The sequence below is a fragment of the Myotis brandtii genome, unplaced genomic scaffold, assembly GCF_000412655.1.
Source record: "Myotis brandtii unplaced genomic scaffold, ASM41265v1 scaffold1606, whole genome shotgun sequence".
In the NCBI taxonomy this organism is placed as follows: domain Eukaryota; kingdom Metazoa; phylum Chordata; class Mammalia; order Chiroptera; family Vespertilionidae; genus Myotis; species Myotis brandtii.
In genome coordinates, this window is record NW_005355862.1 from 592,141 (window position 1) to 618,249 (window position 26,109).

A 26,109-nucleotide genomic window follows, 5' to 3' on the forward strand; every position below is an offset into this window, starting at 1 on the left:
GAGGGTGTCAGAGGTGCGTCCGGGAGAGATGACACTTGAGCTGGGTATTGAAAGGTAAGTGTGAATTTAAGTATTTTCAGTTGGTGGAAATTCTTGGCATCTGGTCTGAAATTCACAAAACAAACTATGTATTAGCTACCCACTTTGCGTTCATATTAGGGCAGGATTTTTCGGCTGCCCCACAACTGACATTTGGGGCTGGGAAGTTCTCTGTTGTGTTGGGGGACCTGTCCTAGGCATCATAGGGTGTTTAGCAGCATCCCCGCCTTTACCCACTAGACACCAATAGCAACCCACCTTCTGTTGTGACAACCAAAAATGTCTCCAGACACTGTCCCCTGTTCCCTGAGGAGCAAAATCAACACTCTCACTAGAGTGCTGGGCACTAAAAGATGAGTGAGACTCCCTGGCTGACCACCTCGATCTCATTGCAGGGAGAAAAAAGTAAAGAGGAATTATTCTCAAGTGGTGCATGTTACACTTTAGTGTGTGTGTGTGTGTGTGGGTGTGTGTGTGTGTGTGTGTCCATTTTTTAAAAAGGACTGCATGACATGGTGACTAGGTATACAAAGCAGGCTTCCAGGGTTTAAATCTGTGGTCTACCACTTAGAAAATATTTGACTTGGGGGGCATGCACTCTCCAGTTTCCCTATTTGTAGACTAAGGGGCAGAAAACAGAGCCTACGTCTGAGGTTTGTCAAAGGCATTAAATAACTGGAGATTGAAAAGCACAGTCTGAAACATGGGCAGAACCCAATAAACGCACTCAATACATGTTCATTGTGAATTTCTCCCCAGTTATGGCTACAAGCTTCTTAAACGTCTGTAAAAAGTTGCACATAATGTGTTTGAAGTACAGTAGGTGCCTCATAAATACCTGAAGGCCACAGGGAGGGACTGCATAAGTAAAATATTAGCTGGTTTTAAGTTACTCTCATCTTTAAACTAAGCTTATATATCCACCTTGCAGAATGGTGGTGAGAATGAAATCGCTGAAAACCACTCAGCACCGTGCCTAATCCTAACACGGGTACAATAGGATTCAGTGGTTGTCAATATCACTGCTGGGATTTTACCCTCAGCCATCAGATCTCAACTGGGAGGTTCTTCTGGAACAGATTCTGAAACTTTCTTCAGAGACCTTACCTTTCAAAAATGAACCAAAGGTTCCTTGTGGTTAGCAGCCAGGGAGCTGGCTATCTGTGACGTCACTAATTTAAGCTGAGAGGGAGGAAAAAGAGGTGGGACAGCTGGTGACTGCTTGGGCATCAAGCTAAAACACTCACCCACTCAGTCCAGGTGTCTGCTCCGGTTCACTGAATGCCATGGTGATGAAGAACACGGTAGGTGGGAAACAAGTCCGGCCACAGACACGTGGAACTGTAACTCTGTATGGAGTGCTGTCATCAACCCAAGCATGTTCCTGACATGAGCAAAGGCCCGGGCTTCCCTACCTGAGGGCAGGGGGAGGCAGGTGCCCAAGTGGGTGGAGAAGGCAGAAGTATCTACAGTGGTGGGGCACAGGGAGGGAGGCTGGCGTCTTTTTGTGTTGCAATTTCTGGGTTTGAGTTGCACATTTGAAGGTCATTGATCTCAGGGAAAGTCAGAGGAGACCTCCTCCTTGGAAAACTCCCCCTGCAGTCCTCCCCTTCAGGTTCATGAACACTTACTGTATGGGCAGGATGTCTGTGTCTTCCCACAACTCACGCACCTAACCCCCAATGTCATGGTATGTGAAGATGGGACCTTTGGGGAGTCACTGGGGTGGGATGAGGTTCTTAGTGCCCTTAGAAGAAGATTAACAGCAAGACAGGAGCCTCGTGCAAGCCAGGAAGAGAGCTCTCACCCAAACCAACCACACGGGCTCGCTGACCTGGGACAGCCGTCCCCGGAGGTGTGAGGAAGTACATTTCTGTTCTGTAACCCCCCGCGGCTACAGCATTTGATTATGGCAGCCCTCACTGACTGAGAAACCTCTTCTCTAGGCTCAGCAAAGAGCTCATTTTTAAGGATTCTTTTCTTAACCCAGCAGATCAGAGTAGGGTCTTTACTACATGCTCTTTCCTTCACATTCTATATGATTTGTGGGAATGTTCCATGGACACCTACCACCACCCCCCCAACCCCACTGACCTGAAGCCTCCATGAGGATAGGACCATGTGTGTTTGGGATCAAGCCTATGGTACCAGCATCATAGACGAATATGACATATATTTGGTGGGGGCCCCTGGAGGGGCAAAACACTAAATGTATAACACCCCTAAAGGTATTAAACCGCTGAGATCTCCAGGCTGGCCTGCCCCTCTCAACTGCTGTATCAGATGACATTTCTACATTAACTATCACATTCTGGGTCATATTCGCAGTCTTCAGTCTTACTTCTATAGCCCTGGCCTCAACCCATCCATCCTGCTTTGCATATTCCATGTCACCGATGACATTAGAATGCAAACCCTGCTCCTTTGCTCATGCCACTCCTTGTATCTGACTCATGCGACTGTCTTCCTGGTTGTCACCTGGAATAGGGCTCTGCGTGGTGAACTGCACTTCAGCCCAAACAGCTAAAGGTTTATGCTCCTAGTAACAGAGCTTCCAAACACAAGACGCACAACTGATAGGGGTGAAAGGAGAAACAGATGAATCCATCATTATAGTCAGAGGTTTCAACATCCCTCTCTCAAAAATTGATGGAATAAATAGATTGAAAATCAGGAAGGATATTGATGACTTGAGTCAATTACCAGTCAACTGGCTCTCCTTGATGTCATAGAACAGCAGGAAACATATTCTTTTCAAGGGCACATGGAAGTTCTCACAGGAAAGGGGAATGTCATGAGGTCCAAACTTGAGCCATCACCTACATTTGTGGTCTCTACAGTCCATATAAGCTCACTTCAAATCTCCCCATGGTGAGGCCAGCAGTGATTAAGAAAGCAGTGATTTCCTCCCGTAAAATAAACAACAGATAAGGATAAAGGTTTTAAAAAGAGATAAAAATGCAGGCGGTAGGGAACTGAGCCAGTAAGCTCATTATCAATTCCAAAAGGAGGCAGAGAAACCCACTCATCATAATTACAAACAACTTTTAGTTTTCCCTGAATGCATGCATTCTTCAAGCAGTAATGGCATTCCTAGATACCCAGTTAGACAAATGATGCTATGAAGCATCTTAGAACCCTTTCAAGGTTTGGAGTGCGACAGAAAACTCTGTGTAAACATCCAAAGAGAAGATGGTACATTTGTGCCCATAATTCTTGGCTCATCTTACTTGTTAATAGCTCTGTGTTTCTTGTTTATTTTACAGATGGGCTCAGCCCAACGGCACAGATACAGCTTCTTTGCATGGATGTGTATATCTGAATTCTGTTCCTTGAATGATGATAGCCATTCGAGGGAAATAAAACTTAAAGATCATAAATTAAATCTCAGAAATAGATGTTTATGTGCAGATCACTTTTCATGTATTTTTCCTCTCTCTCCTTTTCAATTTCCTCTCTCATCAGCTCACCTTTGCCCTCTAAAGATACGATCAATTATTGCCTTTTGTCTTAAATCAATATGTCTCACACAGACGCAAAAAAAAGGGGGGGAGTAATTGGTTTTTCTTATGGATGCTAAATCAATCACATTAAACTGTGTAATACAAAGCATTCATGTTCTGTTTAAATGTGGTGTTTAAAAGATTCTGTTATAGTTGAATCTTGAATAACTAGAAAATATAATAAAATACAATGGCATTTTATGAGCTTGAGCCAATGATTTCTTGATGTACAATAAAATCATTCTGCCTTTTTCCTTCCTCCTGGTCATCTCTCCTTCTTAGACAATTCTCTTCCTACCATCGGAGACATTGTAAAGAAATGGACATGTAAATGCTTTAAGAGGATGATGGATCATTGTGCCTCTGGTCTTTCTGTCCATTTCTGTGGCTGTTTTGAATGCATCTTGTGAACAGTGATGATATGAAAAACATAAGTGCTCAACTATGGCTTCCTTGTTCCTTTCTGCTTCTTGCTATCCTATCCCACTTCTAAGCATGGTCTGCCTTCTTCTTCTTCTTTTTTTTTTAATTCACATTTAGCTGGTAGTGACTTTTCATTTCCTAAGCTCGTTTTTGACATTTTAAGCTCTGTTAAGGGTTTTCCTAAAATTTTAATGCATTTCATTAGGAGGATAAAATAAAGCAATCTCACCATCCTATATGAATGATTAGTGACTTAGAAACAAGCCTGGAGGTCAGTAAAAAATTCACTGTAAGGTAGAAATAATAAAAATACAATAATGCATAACTTCGATGCACTTTAAAAAAATCATCATAGACTAATAATGTGGTATCTCAAAGGAACACATCAAACTGACGGGAAAATTACTTTTCAGGAAACAAAGTAGTTATGACATTTATAGCAACCTTTATAAAGGTTTGTAGCATAAGAGATGGAGGACATTTAATTCCTGTATTTCCACGTGCCTTATAAGTAACATCAATCAAAAGGAAAATGCAGTAGTGCTCACACACACACACACACACACACACACACCCTTTTAGAAAGAGGAACACATTTTCTTACTCTTAAGCCGAAAGACGAATGAATGACTTTTTTTTTTAGCTGCTATTACTCCTTTTTCAAGAAAAATCAGACTTTGAATAGAATCCAAACCATGTTAACCTGTCACAATGAAAAATAGAGTTCCCATGTATTGCTTCATTTATACAGTATTTTTTTATCTCTATAACCCTACTTTCTATAAAACCAAACACAGCAGTGTTTTCTTAAGTTGCATAGCCTTGGTTAATTCAGACATTTCCAAGTTGCTTCCTTTCCATTTTCTTCAAGATGCTTTATTTGTACAAAGCTATCAAGTGATCTTCTGAAACTGAAAGTAGGGTAAGAATCACTCAGATTTATTCCTGATGCCATCACCTGTGCTGGCTTGTCTCTAAGACCACAGGCCACAGGCCACAGCTTCTCCCAGCCACGCTCTCTGTCGTTATGGAGAGATTGCTTTAATTTTAGGTGACATTAAAATTGAAAATGTAACTGCCTTAAGATCCAGCAATTCCACGTCTGGGTATATATCCAAAGAAACCAGAAATAGTAATTTGAAAGAATATAAGCACCGCTACGTTCATTGCAGTGTTATTTACAATAGCCAAGATATGGAAGCAACCCAAGTGCCCATCAATAGATGAGTGGATAAAAAAACCTGTGGTACATAAATGCAATGCAATATTACTCAGTCATAAAAAAAGAATGAAATCTTATCATTTGTGACAGTATGCATGGACCTAGAGGGTATTATGTTACGTGAAATAAGTCAGTCAGAAAAAAAGACAAATACCTTATGATTTCACTTATATGTGGAATCTAAAGAATGGAATAAACAAACAAAATAGAAGCAGACTCATAGATACAGGAACAGACTGATGGTTGTCAGAGGGGAGGTGGCGTGGGGGACTGAATGAAAAGGTGAGGGGATTAAGAAGTACAAATGATAGTTATAAAATAGCCGTGGAGTGTAAAGCACAGCATAGCTAATACAGTCAACAATATTGTAATAATTCCGTGTGGTGCCAGGTGGGCACTGGAAATATTGGGGGAAACACTGTAAAGTATATGATTATCTAACCACTAGGCGGTTCACCTGAAACGAATATAAAATAATGATTGTAAACTGTAATTGAAAAACAAAATTTGGATGGAAAAGTAGGTGAACTCAAAGTACTGTGTTTCTTTTTTCTATTCCCAAAGTATAAGCAGAAGTTGCTAAATATTTAAAAAGTAGTCAACTCTTATTTTGCAGGTATATCAAAAAGGAACTTGCTACAATAACTTATTGTAAATGTACAGTTATGTAAGATGCTGGCTGTTGAAAATAATGATCAAAAGATGTATTCAGGACAAAAGCAAAAATCAAAATGATGCAAGGTTCATAAATTTACCCTCAATCTAAAGTGAATTGACTGTTGAATATGCAGGTACCTCAAGGTGTCATCAGTTTGCTTCCCGACACCAATCCCACTTCTTTGGATAGTATCCCCTTCGCTGCTCTCAGTTCCTGGGTGTGGGTGTGGCTCTGCCTACAGCCTGAGAATAGGGCACATGACCCAGTTTTAACCAATCAAACCACCATGCCTGTGTGATATGGGTCAGAGCCCATCCCATCAGAAGGGATCTCTGTTTTTGTGTAGGTGCTATTGAGCAGGCATTCATTCTCATGTGGCTTAAACCTGGAAAGATATTATGATCCAGCCACCAAAGTCATCTCTCCATAACGACAGAGAGCGTGGCTGGGAGAAGCCGGGCCCCGTGGCCTGTGGTCTTAGAGTCAAGCCAGCACAGGGGATGGCATCAGGAATAAATCCCAGTGAGACTCTGTGAGCCCTGAATCCAGCCTGCCCGAAGCCAATCCTGCCGCAGAGTGTTCAGTTATTATGCACCAATAAGTTTCCTTTGGCTTAAACCAGTTAGAAGAAAATAATTTTGCTGTTTATTTGTTTGGATTTTTTTTTAGATCACATTGAATAGAAAGTATCTTAATACCTTCAGATACAAATATTTTTTAAAGTAACAGCCTTTTTCACTTGATGGATAGCCTAAAGCAGCAGTTCTCAACCTGTGGGTCGTGACCCCTTTGGTGGTCGAATGACCCTTTCACAGGGGTCGCCTAAGACCATCCTGCATATCAGATATTTACATTATGATTCATAACAGTAGCAACATTACAGTTATGAAGTAGTAATGAAAATAATTTTATGGTTGGTCACAAGACGAGGAACTGTATTTAAAGGGCCAAAAGGTTGAGAACCACTGGCCTAAAGGGTTTAGTGCTTTGGGTCCGTTTTCATCAAAACCTCTTTCTATCATAAAATCTTGTATGTACAGGATCTGCTGCCTCCAGCCAGTGCAACAATGAAAGTATATCTTTTATAACGAGCGATTATCATCATCATAGCAGCCACAGGTTGAGCACTTACTAAGTATCGGGTACTGTGCTAAGCACTTTACATATGTTATCCTATTATTCTTCATTTTTCTAGAAACAGTTGTTAAAATACAGATTCTATAACCCAAAGACCCCCTATTTCTACCTGCCAATTTCTATCAGTGTGACCTTGTTTAAAATAACTGTGCCACAGTTTCCTTGACTATAAAAATGGGAGCCATGCTACTGTCCTGATAAAGTTGTGAAGATTACATGAATTGATCTCCACAAAGTGCTTAGCTCGGTGCTTGGCGCACACAAGGCACTGCTTCTGTGAACCCTCCTTGTCCTACAATAGTCCGAAAATGTAGGACGGTTATGTTCATTTTCCCAACAAAGAAATTGGTCTGTATTGGTCTTTACAGAAAGCTTTGTGTATCCCACCAAGATGGCCATTATAAAAATTAGTCCTATTACCGAAGCAAAATTCTGTGAGAACAAAGACTCTGCCACTCTCATCTTTGTATCCTGGACATTACCTAGTATAGGGTCCTGCCTATAATTATTACTAGGATGTGGACAAAGTCATTGAAAAAAAAAACACAGAAAGAATATAAAGGCAGCCAACTGGACAAAGAGCAGTGGCCTGAGTCAGGAGCCCAGGGACATTGTATTTCGTTATCTAGTGCTGCGTAACAAATTTCCCCAAACTTAGCAGCTGACAATAGCGCATGGAGATCACCTCCCAGTTTCTATGGGTCAGGGATTCAGCACAAAGTGGGTGCCTCTGGCTCAGGGTCTCTCAGGAAGCTGCAAAGTGTTGGCCAGGGATGTGTCTCATCTGAAGGATCGAATTCTAGGCCCTACCACGTCAGCAGATTGTGTCCATCCAGGGCCTCGGTTCCTGACTGGCTGTTGGTGGGTGGCCTCCCTCCTTGCTTTGTCACAGGAGCCTCTCCACCTGGCTTTATCAGAGCAAACATGTGAGAAGAGCCAGAGGTAGAGAGAGAGATGGAGACAGAGACAGAGAAAGAGAGAGAGAAGGGAGAGAAAGAGAGATGTTCAGTGAGAAAGAGGGCAAGCAAGATGGCAGCCAGTCTTTTGTAACCCACACGGAAGTGACGTTCCATCACTCCTGCCATATTCTAGTCATTAGAAGCAGGTAACGGGGTCGGGCCCACATTTAGAAGGAGAGGAATACAAAGGGCGTGACTACCAGGAGGTGGGGTCACTGGAATCGATTACAAGGCTGCCTACCACCGACATGGAATTGAAGTTGATTTTGTGTTGCTCTTTGACCCTGACTGAGCCAGCCATTCTGCACCTCAATTCTCCTCTCCATAAAATCTGTATTATAATTCTCCAAGATCCCTTCCAGCTCCAACCTATGGTTCTAGGATGTCCTGAGTGGAACAGGAAGCACAGCTTAAAGCCATGTTTTATTTCCAAGTGGCTCTACGAGTCAATAGCAGAAATGAAGAGTTCTAGCCTTCCCACTTTTGTTGACACCATCTTGTAGCCTTCTGTGTTAAGGAATACAGTGATGAAAACACTAAAGATTTTGAGGAAAAAATGAGGTTGCCGCGGTTGTATGCCCATTTGCAGCGTTTGAGGAAGAGGGAACATGAATTTCCAAAATGTAATTGAAATGGAGCGTTTCATTCATTTACCCTGAAGTGTCGATAAGAAATGGTGCATGGCAGATAGTTGTCTTGTGATTCCCAACAGCAGCTCTGTCTTGAGGTTAATAACTCTTTGGCTTATTGACTTACTGGCAAACCCTCTCTGGTGGTATTTAAGTTTGTTTAGATGTTTTCTTGACCATTATTTTTTAAAATCTCTGTCCACTACTGTTTTTCCATCTACTGAAGAAACTTCATACTCTGTTCATTTTGAGCAATGTATTGAAATCTCATTTAACAGACTCATGGATACAGAGAACAGACTGACAGAGGAGAGGGGAAGCTGGTAAAATAGGTGAAGGTATTAAGCAAAAAGAAAAACAACAACTCAGACACAGACAACAGTATGGTGGTTGCTAGTGGGAAAGGGGTGGGCAGGTGGAAGAGGGTAAACGGGGCATAAATTATGCCGGAAGGAGATTAGACTGAATGGTAAACCCACAATACAATATACAGATGATGTACCATAGAATTGTACACTTGAAACCTATCTGATTTTATTAACCAATATCACCCCCAATAAATTCAATTAAAACATAAATCTCTTCTAACCCATCATAGCAACTGAGTAAGACATTGACTAAAACCACATGAAAGCAATTCATTGATGTTGTAAAAAAAAACACACACACATTAGAATAGAGTTAACATATGACTCGTAACCCCTCTTCTCGCAACCCCTGAAAAATTTGAAAACATTTATTTTCAATGATATATGCACACCTATGTTCATTGTAGCATTATTCATGGTGACCAAGACATGGAAACAACTGAAGCATCCTTTGATAGATGATTGGATAAAAAAAGATGTGGAATGCTACTTGGCCATAAAGAAAGGTGAACTAGTGCCATTTGTGACAACATGAATGGACCCTGAAAATATCATGCTAAGCAAAATAAGGTAGACAGAAAAAGAAAAAAAAAACAAAAAAACATGTGATTTCACTCACATCTACACTAATAAAAGAGAAACATGGTAATTAGCGTACGACTGCTACCCTTTTCATTGGCTAATCAGTGAGTATATGCAAATTAACTGACAACCAAGATGGCGGCTAATTTGCATATGTCGGCGATGAAGGCCAAGCTTCCTGACTGCCCTTGCCGGCCCTCAGCTCTGCTCAAGGCTACAAAGTTTCAATTATAGAAGATAAATATAAATAATCGAAAAAAAAAAGAAAAAAAGGAGAGGCTTGGAGCTTGGGTTGCCGGGGGGCATGGGCAGCCTGAACTCGGGCTCTGAGAGGGGCAATGCCTTGCCCAAGGCTCACTGCTGGTAAGTTCAGAGCAGGGCTCACTCCCCATCTCATTGTGTCCTGTCACTTACACATCATGCAGCTGCACGAGAACCATTGCCTGGGCTGCTAGGCCCACAAATGGCACAGCAACACAAACTACACATTCCCCGTGAGGCCTGGGACCCAGTGAGACCCCCCACTGTCTATCAGGATTAGTCCTGAGCAACAATGGGGGCTCTGAGCGGGTGCTCAAGGCCGTAGAGCTAAGGGCATAATGTCGCGTTTGTGGAGCTATGACTGCGGACCAATGTGTGGATTGATTCCGAGTGACTTCCATCCTTACCCTGAATGTAGCCCCCGATATACTTATTGTGGGCACCGAGTACATCTGCCTTTCTGACCCCCTTCCTCCCTAAGTCAAATATAAAAAAGTAGATGTTATGACTGCCTTGGCATAAAGGCAAATGTAACCCAGTTTGCTTTATATTCATTATTTTTGCTGATTAAAGAAATGAAAACCTGTTCGTGGGTCCTGAAGGCACCATGGGCCCTGGCACCATGCCCACCAGGCTCCAAGGACACAGGTGAGGTGACCAGGTGCTGCCCATGAAGACGGTGGGTTTCTCTGGGGAAGTGGGGGCAAAGCCATGGTTGAAAAATACAACTGAAGACAGAGTTATTTTTTGATGGAAACAGATTCTACTTCTTGTAATTTTTAAATTGCCACAATCACCAGAAATGATTCACCAGGAGCATGAAATGCCATTTGAGCCCAAATGATAGTGAAGACCTTTAGACTTAATGAAAAAGCAGAAAACAGCCCAGAAAAGGAGACTGTGATTCATGGAAGTGGGGTTTTGTGTCATTTTATCTGACTTGGAATGGGGTGGGGAGAAGGAATTGATGAAATGCCCCAACACGCTTGTGTTTACACGGGCCCTGATGGAAAGAATGAATCGTGCTTTTAAGCTTTCAAAACACACCGATCGAGTCTCAAGTTAAATAGCAATCTATTGGAGCTGATCTAAATACAGAGAAACTGATCACATCACATAGAATCCATGTTTCCCCAGAAGTTTAAAATTACTATTTGCCTTGCGGCTGACCCATTTTTGGCCTTTGAAAAAGGACTGAAGGAAAAAACCTCTCCAGCAGCTTAGCTGGTATTTGTCCATGGGATTTAGTAGCTCTTAGCGCGTAGCTGGTGTTTGCAACCTTTCGCGGAGGCCTGGAAAGGCAAACAAGCACCGAGGAGCTGGGAACTGCAGCAGCGGCTGAGCAGGCCCTGAATTGCACACAAGACACAGCACGTGGGCACATGTCTTCGTTCTGTGCACTTCACGGCAGCCGTGTACCACACAGGACAGCGGGCAAGTGTAAAATATGGGTTAATTTCAGCATCACAGCACCTCCCTATTCTGTCAAGGGTGCTGAGTGTAATTGCTCGAAGGACCAAGTAATGTGAGAACAGGTGACTATGAAACCAACAGCAAAGCCATTGTCGATGCAGAGAAAATGTCTTAAGCCACCACACAATTATCTGATGCCTTTCCTGCGTCATGATGGATGAGATAATCTTCATGCTCAGGCCAGAAGCGCTATGCCTGGATCTCACCCAGATGCCTCCCTCCCTGCCCAGGGAGCTCACATGACTGAGTGAAGCCGGCTGGGTGAGCAGCAGCTGCCCTGGTCAGCAGCGGCAGCATTCTCTAGAGCAGTGGTTCTCAACCTTGGCTGCACATTAGAATCACCTGGGAATCTTTTTAAAATCCTGATTTCTGGGCCTCCTCCTCCGGAAATTCTGTTTCTTTGTTACTAATGTTGTGACCTCACCCCATAACAAAGAAACAGAATTTCTGGAGGATGAGGCCCAGAAATCAGGATTTTAAAAAGATTCCCAGGTGATTCTAATGTGCAGCCAAGGTTGAGAACCACTGCTCTAGAGAATGCTGCCGCTGCTGACCAGGGCAGCTGCTGCTCACCCAGCCGGCTTCACTCAGTCATGTGAGCTCCCTGGGCAGGGAGGGAGGCATCTGGGTGAGATCCAGGCATAGCGCTTCTGGCCTGAGCATGAAGATTATCTCATCCATCATGACGCAGGAAAGGCATCAGATAATTGTGTGGTGGCTTAAGCCATTTTCTCTGCATCGACAATGGCTTTGCTGTTGGTTTCACAGTCACCTGTTCTCACATTACTTGGTCCTTCGAGCAATTACACTCAGCACCCTTGACAGAATAGGGAGGTGCTGTGATGCTGAAATTAACCCATATTTTACACTTGCCCGCTGTCCTGTGTGGTACACGGCTGCCGTGAAGTGCACAGAACGAAGACATGTGCCCACGTGCTGTGTCTTGTGTGCAATTCAGGGCCTGCTCAGCCGCTGCTGCAGTTCCCAGCTCCTCGGTGCTTGTTTGCCTTTCCAGGCCTCCGCAAAAGGTTGCAAACACCAGCTACGCGCTAAGAGCTACTAAATCCCATGGACAAATACCAGCTAAGCTGCTGGAGGGGTTTTTTCCTTCAGTCCTTTTTCAAAGGCCAAAAATGGGTCAGCCACAAGGCAAATAGTAATTTTAAACTTCTGGGGAAACATGGATTCTATGTGATGTGATCAGTTTCTCTGTATTTAGATCGGCTCCAATAGATTGCTATTTAACTTGAGACTCGATCGGTGTGTTTTGAAAGCTTAAAAGCACGATTCATTCTTTCCATCAGGGCCCGTGTAAACACAAGCGTGTTGGGGCATTTCATCAATTCCTTCTCCCCACCCCATTCCAAGTCAGATAAAATGACACAAAACCCCACTTCCATGAATCACAGTCTCCTTTTCTGGGCTGTTTTCTGCTTTTTCATTAAGTCTAAAGGTCTTCACTATCATTTGGGCTCAAATGGCATTTCATGCTCCTGGTGAATCATTTCTGGTGATTGTGGCAATTTAAAAATTACATGAAGTAGAATCTGTTTCCATCAAAAAATAACTCTGTCTTCAGTTGTATTTTTCAACCATGGCTTTGCCCCCACTTCCCCAGAGAAACCCACCGTCTTCATGGGCAGCACCTGGTCACCTCACCTGTGTCCTTGGAGCCTGGTGGGCATGGTGCCAGGGCCCATGGTGCCTTCAGGACCCACGAACAGGTTCTCATTTCTTCATTCAGCACAAACAATGAATATAAAGCAACCTGGGTTACATTTGCCTTTATGCCAAGGCAGTCATAACATCTACTTTTTGATATTTGACTTAGGGAGGAAGGGGGTCAGAAAGACAGATGTACTCGGTGCCCACAATAAGTATATCGGGGGCTACATTCAGGGTAAGGATGGAAGTCACTCGGAATCAATCCACACATTGGTCCGCAGTCATAGCTCCACAAACGCGACATTATGCCCTTAGCTCTACGGCCTTGAGCACCCGCTCAGAGCCCCCATTGTTGCTCAGGACTAATCCTGATAGACAGTGGGGGGTCTCACTGGGTCCCAGGCCTCACGGGGAATGTGTAGTTTGTGTTGCTGTGCCATTTGTGGGCCTAGCAGCCCAGGCAATGGTTCTCGTGCAGCTGCATGATGTGTAAGTGTCAGGACACAATGAGATCGGGAGTGAGCCTCACTCTGAACTTACCAGCAGTGAGCCTTGGGCAAGGCATTGCCCCTCTCAGAGCCCGAGTTTCCTTATCTGACCAATGGAGATCATGAATGGTAGTTATTACTGTTCTTCCCTAACAGGGGACCTTCCCCTGCCTGCCCTCCACTGTTTCTAAACTTCATACAAATGGAATCATGTTCTTTTGTGTCTGGCTTCTTTCACTTAACATTGTGTATCAACGATTCATTGCTTTTCTTGCATGTCATAGGAATTCGTTCTTTTTTATGGCTGCATAGTATTCCACTGTATGAATAGACCACAATGTATGGATCGATTCTCCAGTTGATGGAAATGGGGTTGTTTCCAGGTTTGTATATCAAGAATAATGCTCCTATGGGCATTCTTGGATATGTCTTTTGATGGACACAAATCCTCTTGCCTATTGGATACAGACGTAGGAGGGCAACTATGGGATCATAATAAATATTAAGTATCATGGTGTGCTAGACTTCAGAGCAAGTAAGGGGAGGAAATATAAGATAGAGCAAAATAATAACATGGTCCTTGATTTAAGTCTAATGAAGCAGACATATCAATAATTTGTACAGATAAATAAAATGTAATGGCCGCACAAGCTTCGAAAAAGAGGTACCTGGGTGCTGTGAAAACATATGGGGGGGGGGGCATTGATCAGGGGAGGGCACAGGTCCTCTGACCACAGGGAACACGACAAACTTCAGAAACTCGAGCCGAGTCGGTATGTCAGCACAGAGAGGCCAGGGGACATGGAGAAGCAGGCAGGGTTCAGATCTTGCCCAGTACTCTCACCGAGGGGAAGACATTCATTTTTTGAGGGGGAGGGAAGGGTTTGGGGAGAGAGTAAGCTAATCAGATTTATAGTCTGAAAAAAAATTATCTGGCTACTGGGTAAAAAACGGATTGAAGGAAGTGTGTGTGGCAAGTAGAGGCAGGAAGACTCATTCAAAGACATGAGCAATCATGGCCATTAAAAGACATTTGGACTCAAAGTGTGGGGATGAAGATGAAGAGATCGGACCAAATGAAATGTCATCTTAGATACACGTCTCATCCTATTTCTCTGCTAGTTTAATTTAATCATGGTTCTTGGCCCCCGCCAGCTACTGTCATTTGGACTTCATAAGTGTACCTGAATGATTTAAAACAATAATCAATAGCTTATGGATTAAATCCAAGTCCTCTTCAGGACAATTGTTTTCCATTGCAATCACGTACTGAGGAAGATCTCATTCATTTCCTACTTATATCAAGATAATGCTCCTATGGGCATTCTTGGATATGTCTTTTGATGGACACAAATCCTCTTGCCTATTGGATACAGACGTAGGAGGGCAACTATGGGATCATAATAAATATTAAGTATCATGGTGTGCTAGACTTCAGAGCAAGTAAGGGGAGGAAATATAAGATAGAGCAAAATAATAACATGGTCCTTGATTTAAGTCTAATGAAGCAGACATATCAATAATTTGTACAGATAAATAAAATGTAATGGCCGCACAAGCTTTGAAAAAGAGGTACCTGGGTGCTATGAAAACATATGGGGGGTGGTTGATCAGGGGAGGGCACAGGTCCTCTGACCACAGGGAACATGACAAACTTCAGAAACTTGAGCAAAGTCGGTATGCCAGCACAGAGAGGCCAGGGGACATGGAGAAGCAGGCAAGGTTCAGATCTTGCCCAGTACTCTCACTAAGGGGAAGACATTCATTTTTTGAGGGGGAGAGAAGGGTTTGGGGAGAGAGTAAGCAAATCAGATTTATAGTCTGAAAAAAAATTATCTGGCTACTGGGTAAAAAACGGATTGAAGGAAGTGTGTGTAGCAAGTAGAGGCAGGAAGACTCATTCAGAGACATGCGCAATCACGGCCATTAAAAGAGATTTGGACTCAAAGTGTGGGGATGAAGATGAAGAGATTGGACCAAATGAAATGTCATCTTAGATACACGTCTCATCCTATTTCTCTGCTAGTTTAATTTAATCATGGTTCTTGGCCCCCGCCAGCTACTGTCATTTGGACTTCATAAGTGTACCTGAATGATTTAAAACAATAATCAATAGCTTATGGATTAAATCCAAGTCCTCTTCAGGACAATTGTTTTCCATTGCAATCACGTACTGAGGAAGATCTCATTCATTTCCTACTACATCTGCTCACCTAACATCTGTGGTATCAGGGTTTTATTGAGGTTGATCAGACAAATTCTACCAATAATTCAAATGTGACTCCCAGTTGCAGTACAATTGTGAATGTCGGTGTTATCATTACAAACCAGGAATTACGACGAGTATCCAGTGTCCCTTTCCAACAGAAATGACCCTGCCCACTCTACCCACTATTACTTGTGCCCTTGAACTTGGTCCTAGGCCAAGTTCAAGATTCCAGATGTTCTATGGGCATAACCAGACACTGTCCCTCAGCTCACAGGATAAACTGAAATGGGTTCCCAGCGAGAAGGGTCTTTAATGTGGCTCCTAGGCCACTCCTCTGCTCTCTAATTTCCACCCCTAAGGGAAATCCTGAATCTCAAGCTACTATGAGCTCTCCTTGCATCTCGGGGGAATGCTAGAAGATTCTACACTTGCACATCAGTATTGCCATGGAGCGGTGGGTGCACAGACATGAAGCCCCGGGCTCGGGTTTGAGTCTAGACTCCTCTGTGACAAACTTCAGAAACTTGAGCAAAGTCGGTATGCCAGCACAGAGAGGCCAGGGGACATGGAGAAGCAGGCAAGGTTCAGATCTTGCCCAGTACTCTCACTAAGGGGAAGACATTCATTTTTTGAGGGGGAGAGAAGGGTTTGGGGAGAGAGTAAGCAAATCAGATTTATAGTCTGAAAAAAAATTATCTGGCTACGCCCAAGGGCTGAGGAACTCTGAGCAGGGCCCTAATTCCTCCGGACCTTCATTGCTCATTGGCGAGATGGAAATGGTGGTAACAGCAGCCTGAGCCTTACAGGGCTGCGAGGACTGGATTAGCCACAGGGATCTGCTGGTTACCAGCAGCCTGTCGCATCACTGCCATGGATCGAGGTGAACTGTTAAGTCGCTACACGAATTGATCATCCTGTGTCTGCCTTTGCCTGTAGCAGTTCTGGGGCTAAGATCTATTACTCAAAGTCAATGCCCAATGGGAGAAACTTTATTTAAGGGTTTAATCTTCTGAAAAACAATTTTTTTTTCTCCTGAGATGCCGGTGTATTCCATGCTTTCTAACGTGGTATTACTCGTCAGTTTTCCTTCTCTGCCTTAGCTACCCAGAAGCTCAGAGCATACTAACCTAACGTGTGGACTCTGGCCAGTTTATTTTCCCTTTTTTACTCATTGCTATTCCTTTTCTTTCCCCCGTGTTATATTCATGTTTTGTGTGCATTTGAGAAGCTATCTGAAATTCCTTTTGGGTAAGTAAATGGACACAAAGAAAATCACCAACAAAATCAATTTCCCAAGCGCAGCCTGTGCATTCACGAACAGCGCGTTTGCTCAGCAAGCTGCAAGGCTGGGGCAAGTTATCTCACCTCTGCAGCCTCTCTCCCTGTCGGTACAATGAGCGCCCACAATAGAATCTCCTTTAAAGGGCTATTGTAAGGAAGGAAGGAATTAACTCATAAAAAGCATTCAGGGCGGTGCAGCATACAATAAGGACTCATGCTAGTTTCTTGGGGCTGAAATCATTAGAATTATTCCAGGTATCAGACTGGTGGCTTTTCCAGAGAACCAGCTGCTGGGAATACACACACACACACACACACACACACACACACACACACGTGCGCGCACGCTCTAATTGCTCTTCTCCAAATGTTTTATAGCAAATCTGGAAGCCAACCTTTAAATTCTGCCCAGTACATTAATTCGGTGTGTGTGTGGGGGTGGGGAGGGGGGGAGGTAATCTTGGATAAAGAATTGTGTTGGGGTATTGCTGTTTTCCTGCCTCTAAAAATGGAGCTATACGATGCCATTTTATGTCAAATGATACACATGTTAAAAGTGATGCAGCAAAGTATCAGTAACCCCTCACCACAGGCACTGTTTGTCCGGCTTGCATTGGTGCTGCAATGACAGAGCGTAATAAACACGTTACTGTGAATGACATCACACTCCAAAGGGCCCTTGTTGAACGTCACGCTTTGGCTGTACATAGCGCTGCGCCCACGACCGGCACCTGCCTTTGCCTCCCCCATCACACCTTCTTCCCTCCAGAGCTGATGACAGTTCTTTCTTCTGAAGCTTTGAGCCAGGCTAGTTCTTTAGCTGAACCAGAATCACCTGGTGGGCTTGTTACTATGCGAAGGGAAATAAGCCAGTCAGAGAAAGACAAATACCATGATTTCTTATATGTGGAATCTAATGAACAAAATATATAACAAACAAAATAGAAGCAGGCTCATAGATACAAAGAAGAGACTGAGCTGTTATCTTATTGAGTTTGGGGGGCTGGGTGAGAAGATAAAGCAAAAAAAAGAAAAACCACTCATAGACACAAACAGCAGTATGGTGATTGCCAGAGGGAAAGGAGGTGGGGAGTAGAAGAGAGTAAAGGGGGCGATGAGTGGTTCCCATCACTTGACCTTGGGCGGTGAATGCACGATGCAATATACAGATGATGTACCACAGGTTAGTACACCTGCAACTTATGTAACTTTATTAACCAACGTCACCCCAGTAAACTCAATAAAAATGAAAAACAAAACCCACCAGTTTCTATGAAATCGTTGTTGAAGGCCATGCCCATCACATGGTCAACATCACGCCCAATTGGGGAAACTTTTTCAGGGTTTAGTCCTGGGGAAGCTGCATGTCTAGTATCTGCAGGTTCTGCTCCCCCACGGGTCTCCCTGTCTCCTCTGCTGGCTGCCAAACTGACATTTTACGTGAGTTCACCTGATTTTACTGTAACAAGAAATTAAAAAAATATGTTTTAACTATGAGAACCAAAGAACACGTTTTGCAAGGCTGTGTACCGCCTCTGCTCCTCCCTTCACCGCGTCTCGCCCGTCAAGACCTGCATTCACCTTTTAAGTCCCAGCCTCCTTTCCTTTCTCTGCCAATGGACTCCCCACACCAGGGACAGCAGTGATATCTGTATCCCTACCTCCACCTCTTTGCAGTAAAACCCATCTACCAACTGCCAATCACCTTAAAACACTGCTCCAATCATGCGTGTCGCCTTTCTAGTCAAAGCCCTTCTGAGACTCCCCTGGCTCCCAGCTGTCAAAACTCTATCCCAAATGGCCGTCCTCCCCTCCCCGTCTGGATTCTGGCTGAAGGTGGCCCAGGGCAAACACCAGCTGGGTTCTGGAGGGAGAAGGGGTCAGAGGGTCCAGTCCTCTGGTTCTCTTGCTGCAGGGTTCACAGGCTGTGTTCCCCCTGGATGAAGGCAGCCCTTCCCTGAGTGAAGGGTGTGGCTACTCCCTCCCTGGGCCTCTGAGGGCACAGAACGCTCCACCTTTGTAACCTTGGCCAAAGTTTTCTGAAATTATTCTAACCTAAGTGATGTACTTCCTGCTACAACCTGACTGAAACCTCTCCCCAGTCTCATGCCTCTAAGTGAACACTAACCAAGTACATGCAAGAAAAAAATATCCTTTTTCACCAGTCATTTTCCAGAATTTGAATATCACTATTTGGAAACATTTTGCAGCAATTTAAAAGTTGCCTTTATGGCATGAAGAATTTTAGAATTCTATCTTTAAGCCTAAACTGTTGCTGAACATTAAACCAAAAAATATAGTATGTAATGCTTAGTCTTGAAGGTTAAAAATGACATTTCCTCTTAAAATTATGTATATTTAATCCTAGAAATATCCTCATTTTTGTATTATGATCCTTCCATAGGTATTTTGATATATCAGTGCCATCTGCTGGGAAGTTAATATACCATTAGGTTTCTAAATCCCAAAATATATGTCTTTTGGGGGGGCTGGAGGGGATAAATGTACTCTTTATTTAAGAAAAAAGCCTTATTTTTAAATACACAGCTGCTTAACTTCTACATCATCACCGATATAAACCCCAATTAATTACAAAGCACTAAAATAAAGTCTGAAACATAATATTTAAAACACACTAAACATTTCTATTGATACATCTCTTGGTTTCTAGAATATTCTTATGTGGTTCTGCTCTACTTTTGTAGGAAGCTCAACAAGTCTCAGCATGAGCTGGCTCTTTTCCAAAGATCCATGATACTTGTATGTAAGAGAAAAGTGAAATATATATGTTTAGATATAATATATATTGCATGTATTTAAATAAAATATATACATATTTTTCAGTACATGACAAAGTTTCAGGTGTGAAGTGAGCAGACAGGTATAAGATTAGATCTTTCTGGAGTTCTTTCGCCAACTCTAAAAAGCAACTGTAACAGACACATATAAACAACACGACACAACTGTTAAATTTTCTGATAAAAATTGCAACAGATGTTCTAAATGATAATATAGAAACATAAAAGATTGCTTAACTGATTTTAATAACATGACACAAAACCCCTACACTTGATAGAATCATTATGCAAAATACATAGATGAATACTGTCTTCTTTTAAAAATATAAAATAAATAAGCAAGACATGTGAAAATAGGCAAGTTTCCATTAAATAAATGAAATCTTTTTTAAAAAAGAAAGTTTTGCTTTCCATATCATTTGAAAAAGGAAAATTATCATTTAAACAATATTCAAGTTTATTAAACAAATGTTAAAGGTAATATAAAATGTTTAGCTTTCATCAGCTTCAAGGTTTATGTTGCTCCCAAATTTTGCATATAACTGAACTTTCAAATCTGCTAACACCCGCTGAATGGATTCCACTCTGGATTCTAAGGCGTCAATTTCTTCTTGCAAATTTTTCTGGAAAAAAAAATTGTTTAAGTTAATTCTATTCAAGTGGATGATTTCTAGCACCTGTGGTTGAAAAAATATTTGGGAACACTTTTAGGTCAGAACTTTCTAAACTTGAACAGGCAGCTACATACATAATACTGATCATTAGATCTCAACCAAAAGTCTGAAAATGGGCATTTTTAATTCAGGGCCTATATTGCTTCTAAGATAAATCAAACTTGTTTTCTCAGTTTGGGCTAATTTCAAAAACATAAGAGATAAAAGGAAATTAATTTCTAAATTTTACCATATCTGAATAAACAAAGAACCCTCCATAAACACGTTGGCCACTTCTGCTAAACACTGCGTCACAGGCATGGCTTCTGCCGGAGCCTCTCCAACCGCCTATAAGGTAACTATGCAACTAGAGGAAATGACAAAAATTCATGCTACCATGAACAACTAAGATAACAATTCAGTCAAAACCTGGCAAAAATTTTTTGAGCCTTTCCATCTAGATTACGTACTCCATGCAGGCAGGGACCAGGGTGTTCTGTTGTCCGTGTACCTAGTAAGTGATAGAAACCGATAGAGCAGCGGTTCTCAACCTATGGGTCACGACCCCTTTGGGGGTCGAACGACCCTTTCACAGGGGTCGCCTAAGACCACCAGAAAACACATATATAATTACATATTGTTTTTGTGATTAATCACTGTGCTTTAATTATGTTCAATTTGTAACAATGAAATTGGGGGTCACCACAACATGAGGAACTGTATTAAAGGGTCGCGGCGTTAGGAAGGTTGAGAACCACTGCGATAGAGTATACACTCCATAAATACTTCTGAAATGAATGAATGAATTGCAAAATGAAGGTTCAATATATGTGTGTGGCAGGGGCAGCGGTGGGGCTGGGAAGGATGGAGGAATGTTCACAATAGTGACAAAAACTTCTCGTGACATACTTGCAGGAGTATTTTAGGATGGCTAAAAAGAAAACCAGAATTACACAATTTTACTATGAAAGAAAAGACTTCAGCATAGAAGGGGACTCAATGTTTCTACACGGAAAGACTCAGGAGTGTTAGTTCTACCTGAGGTTTATTAAATGTGCGTTTAAGTCATGAAAAGTTGTGCTTTTATGACATTTAAAGCAGGAAGACAAACATTTTAAATAATATTCAAGCTAATTAGGCAACTTTGAAGAGAATTAGAAAATATTTAACTGCCATCAGCTTCTCATACACAATGCGACTGCCCTCTCAGGCATAGCTGGAGGACCCGGGAACTGGAAACTAATTTGCTAAGTCGCAAACACGTCAATGAACTTACACTGACCCAGTAATTACACTTCACTGATTATTTTCTTAAAGAATTTCTTAAATGTGAGCAAAGATTAAAGTATAAAAATGCTCACTAGAGCATCACTTCAGGAAAATACTGGAAACATTAGGAGGACAGTGAGCTGAGTCAATGTCCACCAACATGGCATTAAAGTCATCAAACATGGTGTTTTAACGTACGTGTGCCTGGCCCAGAGCAGGCTCCCAGGGAGCATCTGCTGGATAAATAAACATTAACGGGAGGAGAAAACACTACCGGGATGTTAACTGACCAAAAGGTGAAGCGAAAGAAAGAGGAGAGGACATAAGGGAAAGGCATGGAGATGCTCATCATGGACGACCACCTCTGGGTGGTGGGATTGCGGGTGGTTTTTCTGTTGCTTTGTAATATCCTGTGCTTTGTAAACACTTTTAACTCAGAGCGCAGGCTCAGGAATCGCAAGCTCATTCCCCGTGTCACTTTGAATAAGCGCCGAAAGCTCTCTAAGCCTCTATTCTTCAACTCTAACTGGAACTAATGGTACCCGTCTCACAGAGTACTTGTTAGGATGAAATAAACTCACACTTGAAATGCATTCCGAGCACATGTGGGGCACTCTGAGACCCAGGAAGTATTACCCAGCATCCATTACTTTCCCTACTCCTCCATGTTCTTTATAAGGACACAAATCCCAATGTAAGAGTCAGAGTTCATGACCCAGGGAAAAACTTCAATATACCTTTGCTTCTTCTAACATGTCTTGTGTTTCTTCCTGAGAATGGCTAATGAAAACATCACCAATCTGATAAGGTATCATTAAGCAGTCTTCATCTGCAAGCATGATGTCCTCGCAGGCATCTTCTAAATTCTGGAGTTGTTTCTGCAAATGCAAAAGGGAACAGCAATGAACAATGTATTCAACATTTCCCGATAGAGCTAGCAGCCCATTTTAATTTGGGGACACCAACTCTCGGAGAGCTCACTAACAGGCTGATCTCTAGATACTTCCAGATTGCTACAAGCGTGCTGCGGTGGACAGCGGGAATCTGTGGCCACTCACAGTATCTCCTACCTTAACAGTCTCTCGTTTTGTAAGCTCTGCCTTCCTGTGGGAGAACTAAAGCAAAGGCAAACATGAATCTACACTTCTCAGCCGTGCCTGGTCATAGGATGGAAGCAAAGAACTTGAATTCCACCAATCTAATGCACTTGAACTGGACTTCAACGCAGGGAGTTGCACAAGCAGCGGCTGGGCACAAGGCCTCCAGTTTACAGGGGCAGCTGGGTGGCAGCGCAGTGCCCTAGGTCTGAGGAGCAGGCAGCTGGCGTGGAGACAGCAGCAGTGCCATCCCAGCCAAGTGCTCTGAGACATGGTTCTGGGACCTGCTCCTGGAACCTCGGCCTAGAGTCCCACCTCTCCACAATCTGTAAGTTTTCTCACACCCTTAAACAAGGTTTTTCTTCTTAAACTAGAGTAGGTTATGTCCTCTGCGACAGAGTCCAGACAGATATAAGCACAAGTTATCGAATTCAGTTTTTAAGAGCTATTGCATAAAGAACTTCCATTTTTCTGAAATAAGATACATATCTCCAGTACCTTTTTTACATCTATTTCTTCCTTCAGCTCTGTGATTCTACTGGTATTCCGTGCAAATTTGTTTATCTTTTGTTGATCTTCAAAAGTAACATTGACGTCTTCTGCAGCCTGAAAAGAGTTAAATGCCAGACTCTCCTTAGTTTGGCCTCACTTGGTTATAAAGGAGGAAAGACAAAGGCGTATCTGGTTTCAGTAAGGACCCCATAGCCTGGCTCAGTGGCCACACCCTCCCCTCCCCTGGCCTCTGTGACCAAAGGCATAAGGTCCGTACACTCTGATTTCTCCAGAGGGCGAAGCACCCTCTTGTCTCAACCAACATGGAGCTCAGTGGTCAGAACAGGACGGCAGACCCTGAAAGGCGGCCCTCCCATCGCAGGCGCTCATCATCCCGTAAACAGCTTCGCACACACCAGGCCCATCATCAGACCCAGAGGACATCTTGAAAAAAGTCCTTTACGTCCCCATACGTACAGCTTTGAATATTCAACCTTGCACATATTTTCATGAACACAGACGCTGGTAAACCCTGGCCTGCAGCACAGAAACCAAAGGCAAGTCCTTATGCAGACAATCCTAGCGTTCAAGTCATTTTACTTCACGATAACTCCAATTCCCTAAGCGAATAGGGCACAGAGAACCCCGAGTTCCTGCTCTCCCACAGAGTCCAAGTACTGAGCCCCGAGAACCCATGTCCTTACAGGTGCACAGTCATCGCGAAAGACCGGGCTTCCCACACACACAACTGGGGCTCAAGGCAGGGCTTCTGAATTTGAACCTGAATCGTGCTCATCAGTCACATGCACACGGTCTCTGAAAAGTTGTAGAGAACTGGGCCCCTGCTTCCCACCTGTCCAGAACAGGCGCTTCCTGTTGGAGCCCCCACAGTCCTGCACACACCTGGCCCTGGAGTGCACTTCCTCCGCGGTGGCTCTCACTGGGATTCGGGCTAAAGGGGGCGGGGAGGCACATGGGCCTGGGTGAGCCGCATGCCACCCAGCGAGTGCCGTGTGCAGAAAGGGAGAAGCCGCCCCTTCCCTAACAGCCCTGCCTTCCCTTTTCATCTCACTGATCTAGAACATTCCTACTGCCTGACGCTTCATTTCTGCAGGGAGGGCTTAATTCTTAATTGGGGGGCCAGTGGGCGTTGAGGGGTCCATTCACCCCCTGAAACTATGCAAAATGGCATGTGTGGTATGTGTACTGATCGGGAGGGGTCTTCACAGCTCTCATCAAGATTCTTAAAGGAACCCTCCACCCCCCAGGTAGGAACTCCTGCTTTAACAAAAGCCAGATGCAGTTACTACCGCTCACGAAGCCGTAAGAATTCATGGAGGAAGGAGTTGTAGTATTTGAGGCAGCCGAGTGGTGGAAACAGAGTGGATTCACACCCACGTGAGCAGGAACCATGGCAAATTTCCCAATTCTCTGGAGCCAGCTGGGGTGTGCCATCCTTCAGTAAAGCAGGGAAGCCATGCCCACCTCAGAGGTGGCAGCACGGGCACCCAGCAGAGGGCCTGCGGGTGGAGTCACCTCCCACCGAGGGCCAGCTAGTGCTCTACTTCCTGACTGTTCACCAACAACCATCACACAGGAAGGACACCCAGAAGGTGCGAGGTGAAAACCAAAATCCCTGCACCCCGACGGCCCTTTCCGTGAGACTCGGTCTCCCATGGGCTCTGGGAGGGAACAGAAGCAGTCGGTCCTCACACTGGGCGCGGCTGTGACCAGCAGGTCTCTCGGAGAAGGAAATGCCGGCCAATTCAGTCTGCTTCTATTTTTGTCTTTTAAAGATACCTAACACGTCTCTGAGACACAACTATGCTCTGTATGTTCACGCACCTTCCGTGCATACACTCACTTAACAATTACTTAGTGTCTCCTCTGTGCCGGGCAATGAAAGGGGAGCCGCCGTCCTGCCCTGGTGAACACCGAGCTCACGTCTGGTGGAGGAGACAGGCAAAACACAGGGTTTTCTGCTGGAAGGTGACACAGGTGACGAGACAGGGGTGAGTGTTGGGGGGATGAAGGGAGTGATGGAAGGTCGACGGCTCCTTCGGAGGGAGCTCCCTGCGGAGGGAGGTGCACAGGTACCAACTGGAGCCCCTGCATGGCCACCAGCTGGTCTTAGGACGCAGAGGGGAGAGGAGGGGACGGCATCTTCTCGGGAACATTCACCGGCAGGCAGGTGCTACAACCCGGAAGGCCTCCGACCAAAACCAACGCAAGGGGCTCCCGTGACACCCACCTCGCCAGCCCAGGGGTTCCTCCAGGGGCCGAGGGGAGTCTGTGCAGCCGGCCTCCCGGGGCTGTTCCCAGCAGTGGGGACACTAGGAGAGGCGGCCGCACCACCAGCGGGCTCACTAAGAGAAGAAGCAAAGCCTCCAGGTTTGGGCCACACCTACCGTTTTCCTACCCTCAGGGTTCAAGCTCTCCCCACATCCCCGGCCTTTCCCACTTTCCTTCTGTTCCAGGCACCGGGTCTGGAGGAGAAACTCCCTCCCTGGGGTGCGTGCCCCCTTCCCTCCCGAGTTCCCGTCCCTCCTCCCTAATCAGCGGCCCACACCTGACCACACAGCCGCGCTCTGGACACTCCTGTGTGACCCTCGATGCCTGGCCTCCCTCCAGGAGCCCGAGGTCTGCACGGCCAGGAGGCCGAGGGGATAAAACCACGGTCCTCCCATCCCATCCCAGCAGCCTGCGCCATAGGACACGCTCCCGAAGCTCGCTGAATGCAAGAAGAAATGCTGGTGATGAAAAATGGGGCAAAATCCTGGATCCAAACCCTTCTCCTCCCGGTTCCCCAACATGGACTCCTCTCCTCACTTCAGCTCCCACACCTGCAGATGGTGAACCCCAACCACCCCCCCACCCCCACCCCCACGGCTTCAAGGCCACAC

At 44.3% G+C, this 26,109-nt stretch overlaps 1 protein-coding gene across 2 annotated transcripts; it reads right to left on the reverse strand.

The window, feature by feature from the left end:
* Positions 1–19,922: 19,922 nt before the first annotated feature.
* Positions 19,923–26,073, reverse strand: PFDN4 (prefoldin subunit 4). Of its 2 annotated transcripts, XM_014536325.1 has the most exons (4): positions 23,484–23,892; positions 23,213–23,320; positions 22,355–22,495; positions 19,923–20,318 (listed from the first exon to the last, which is right to left on the reverse strand). In XM_014536325.1, the coding sequence occupies exons 1-4, from the start codon at positions 23,529–23,531 to the stop codon at positions 20,187–20,189; spliced, it is 429 nt and encodes a 142-aa protein (XP_014391811.1). In that variant the 5' UTR covers positions 23,532–23,892; the 3' UTR covers positions 19,923–20,186. The 2 variants fall into 2 exon arrangements, with proteins under 2 accessions (XP_014391811.1, XP_014391812.1); XM_014536326.1 differs by lacking the exons at positions 19,923–20,318; positions 22,355–22,495; positions 23,484–23,892 and adding exons at positions 25,458–25,572; positions 25,776–26,073 and having other exon boundaries at positions 23,244–23,320.
* Between the last annotated feature and the right edge of the window lie 36 nt (positions 26,074–26,109).

Excerpts from the sequence above, each read along its gene's own strand:
- PFDN4 (XM_014536325.1), bottom strand. The coding sequence starts at position 23,531 with ATGTTGGTTGAGACAAGAGGGTGCTTCGCCCTCTGGAGAAATCAGAGT. Across the intron at positions 23,321-23,483 it reads CCCTCTGGAGAAATCAGAGT|GCTGCAGAAGACGTCAATGT; the intron begins GTACGGACCTTA and ends AACTCTTTTCAG. Across the intron at positions 20,319-22,354 it reads ACATGTTAGAAGAAGCAAAG|AAAAATTTGCAAGAAGAAAT; the intron begins GTATATTGAAGT and ends TTTTTTTTCCAG.